This window comes from Austrofundulus limnaeus, unplaced genomic scaffold, assembly GCF_001266775.1.
Source record: "Austrofundulus limnaeus strain Quisiro unplaced genomic scaffold, Austrofundulus_limnaeus-1.0 Scaffold377, whole genome shotgun sequence".
Taxonomy (NCBI): domain Eukaryota; kingdom Metazoa; phylum Chordata; class Actinopteri; order Cyprinodontiformes; family Rivulidae; genus Austrofundulus; species Austrofundulus limnaeus.
The window spans coordinates 96,895-100,242 of NW_013952779.1; the positions used below are offsets into that span (position 1 = coordinate 96,895).

Sequence of the window (3,348 nt, forward strand, 5' to 3'; positions counted from 1 at the left end):
GGTTAATGACAATCATCCTACTTACAATGTGTTACATTTTTAAGACACTTTAAGGTTAATTAAGGCCTTATTTTTGGATGGAGGAATTTATTGCCTTTTAAGATTTTTTAAGGACCCACAGGAATCCTGCTTTAGCAACAGGTGAGAAGGAGCCTACTGTGCTGTATACAATAAATACAAAAAAAAAAACTCAAATTATTAAGACAGTAATAGTTTCATATTTGTTTTAAGGTAAAGGGACTCCTCACCTCTGCTGAGTAGATTCTGGGATAAGACAGGAAGTGATTCCGAAACACTTTCACAATAAGGTCGAGCTCTCGCAGATATTGTCGCTCTTCTGCAATTTCTAGCCTTATCAGCTCATCATACGTGAGCTCCCCAAAGGACAAGGGTTCCTCGGTGCACTGCGACATTAAACCGATGTCTTCCTGGTCAAACATGTCCATCAAAACCTAAACCAAAACCACCCAGAATAGAAACCCAATCAATAAAGCTTTATTATAACTTCATTTTTATGAAGTGTGAYAATTTTACTTTCTTACTTTGTCTGCACACATGGACACCTTGATGTCCTGCTGGGTGATTTCATAGTGACGTATGTTGCCAACATAGTTGCCTGCCAGTTTGAGAATATCTGCTGATATGTATTCAAGCACTGCCGCGATGTAGAGAGAAACATGGTAGTCCACTTTGTAGCCCAGAACCTCCTAGTTAAAACAAAGCAGAATGTTATCTGAAGTAAAAAGTATTACACAACAGTTAAAAAGAGGCGTATGATWATGTCAAGCTTCTGTTTGAACATGCATAAAGAAGTACCAAACCACTTCAGCCAACCAAGCTGTCAAACAAAAATATTTTCAGCAAATGGGTATGTATTTACAGGGGGCAGGAAGGGGCTAAAAAAGATTTTAGAAATGTTACCTTTAGCATCGGATGTATTTTGTCCACAGGTAGAAGTAAGGGGTTTCTCCTCTTACGTTTCTCTATGGCTGCCACAGCGTCATTAATTGCCCATTTATCTATAGGGTGGGGAAARGTTTTCTGCACCCTTTCCTGTAGAAAGAAAAGACAAATGTTGTCCTTATAAAACTGCAGATTTTGGACTCTTCAAACACCAGGAAAATGAATTACTGATGTTCTAAATTTCTATTTTTTCCTGGGGGAGGACCTCATAAAATAGTGSTTGGTAGGTGATAAAGGATTAATAATAATCTGTAGTTCAAGTTAAGGCCTGGCTCTGCCCAATCTCTGGTATTACCATTAGGAGGAGTGTACTACATTGTTATCAGAATCAGAATCAGGTTTATCGGCCAAGTATGTTGACACACACAAGGAATTAGTTTCTGGCTGTTCGTGTCTCTCTAGTATTAACAATATACAATATACTTTACATTTAATTTACAGTTAGTTATGGTAGTATGACAATTGGTCCTACTTCTGCAATAGTGTCATCTTAGATAGTTTTTGTACTCATTTATTCATTTATCTAAAATAACAATAACAAATTCTATATACAACAGTATACAATCACAAATTAAATGAAAGGTAGCAGAAGAAAAAAGTCTTATATCTGCCCCTTTTCTCACTAAAAAAATACAATCAAAAAATAAGCTTCAAATACCAAACACAAAGCAAAGAAACATACGAAAAAAATCAATAAAGGTTTAACTTCTTCTTGAGCAACAAATCTTACACTATACCATTTTATWTTTCTCCAACAGATTAACCTTTATCATTCTCTTAAATATACATGCTGATCCGGCCCTTTTAACGTCATCTTCCAGATCATTCCATAACTTTATTCCCTGGACTATAGCACTCCGTCCCCTCGAGCTGGTTCAAACTTTAGGTTTGACAAACTTTTCTGTCCCTTTAAGATTGTAACAACTCTATCTTCTAACAAAATGTAATTGGGTGTTTGAAGGTAATGTTTTTTATGAGCCCTATACATAATTGACAAAACACTATAATCAACCACGTCATAGATCTTCAATAATTTCAACTGATGGAACAATGTATTTGATGGATGACTGTAATTGATTTTTTGCAATAATTCTTACGGCTCGTTTCTGTAAAATAAAAATAGGATTTGTGATTGTTTTACATGCTTTTCCCCAAACATAACACAGTAGATCAAGAGTGGAACAATTATTGCATTATATAATATAAACAGAGTTTTCATTAAATAAATCCTTTACTTTGTACAATACTGCAATGGATTTGGCTATTTTTGTTGTTAAATGATTTATATGAGGTCTCCATGTCAGTTTCTCATCAATGATGACACCCAAAAACTTCACCTCACTGACTCTACAGATCTCAATACCATTAACTCTAAATGGAACATCAACAGTTTTCTTTCTGTTACCGAATATCATATAATTAGTCTTATCTAATTTTATTAACAATTTATTGAGTTGAAACCAAGTTTGTATTTTAACAAATTCTATCTGCATCATTTCCAACAACTGTTCTATATTTCTACAAAAACAAAAGAATGTAGTATCATCTGTAGGGCTGCAACTAACGATTATTTTAATAATAGATTAATCTGTTGATAATTTTTTCAATTAATTGGCCAAATCATTAAAACGCTTAATTACATGAATATGAGTAGATATAAATTAAGTTAACTCCTTAAGGATGCAAGCTATTGATAACGAATTAATCTGAAGTTGATTTATATTATAGACCAGTGTTTCCCAAACTTTTTATCTTCTGACCCACAAACTATCCATGGCAAAAACTTGTGACCCCGAATATTACTGGTCTGAGTACACAAACTTCATTAATAATCCTAAAAACACAGGCTTTTTGACAATTAAACAGCTTGTACACAAATATAAATACTTATTTTTACTTATTTTGTGTTTTTCTAATAATTATAAGGAAACTATTACATCAGCAATTATTTTATTACCCTTTAAACTGATTTCTGGAGATTATCCAAGGTGCTTCATGACCCATGATTGGGTTCCAAGCCCAACTTTGGGAACCAAAGTGCAGTGGTTCTCAAACTTTTCAGCTTTTGACCCACAAAATAACAGTAGCAGAGACCTGAGCCCCCAACTATTTYHGKATGATAAACATTTGTATCAGGTCAACTAAACATGGGCATAGTAACAATATTTTTATACTACATTTATCCATTTTAAATATATTAACCTCACTCCTTTGTAATAACTAAGGCAAAAATGTAATTAATTCAGAAAATATTTTAAGGACCCCTCCTTGATGTTTTGGGACCCCACTTTGGGTCCCGACCCCAACTTTGGGAAACACTGTTATAGACTGATTAACAATTAATTAATAAGCAGCCATTTTTAAAAAACTGGAGTTTTCTCTTGA

General features: G+C 33.9%; 1 protein-coding gene across 1 annotated transcript in view; it reads right to left on the reverse strand.

Annotated features, from left to right (window-relative positions):
- The window catches only part of sos2 (son of sevenless homolog 2 (Drosophila)), a 67,375-nt gene that overhangs the window by 35,855 nt on the left and 28,172 nt on the right, over positions 1-3,348 (reverse strand). Inside the window, exons 3-5 of the mRNA XM_014023573.1 lie at positions 922-1,053; positions 543-707; positions 249-452 (exon numbers count right to left, since the gene is read on the reverse strand). Coding sequence (XP_013879027.1) covers positions 249-452; positions 543-707; positions 922-1,053 — 501 coding nt within the window. The remainder of the gene's footprint in view (positions 1-248; positions 453-542; positions 708-921; positions 1,054-3,348) is intronic.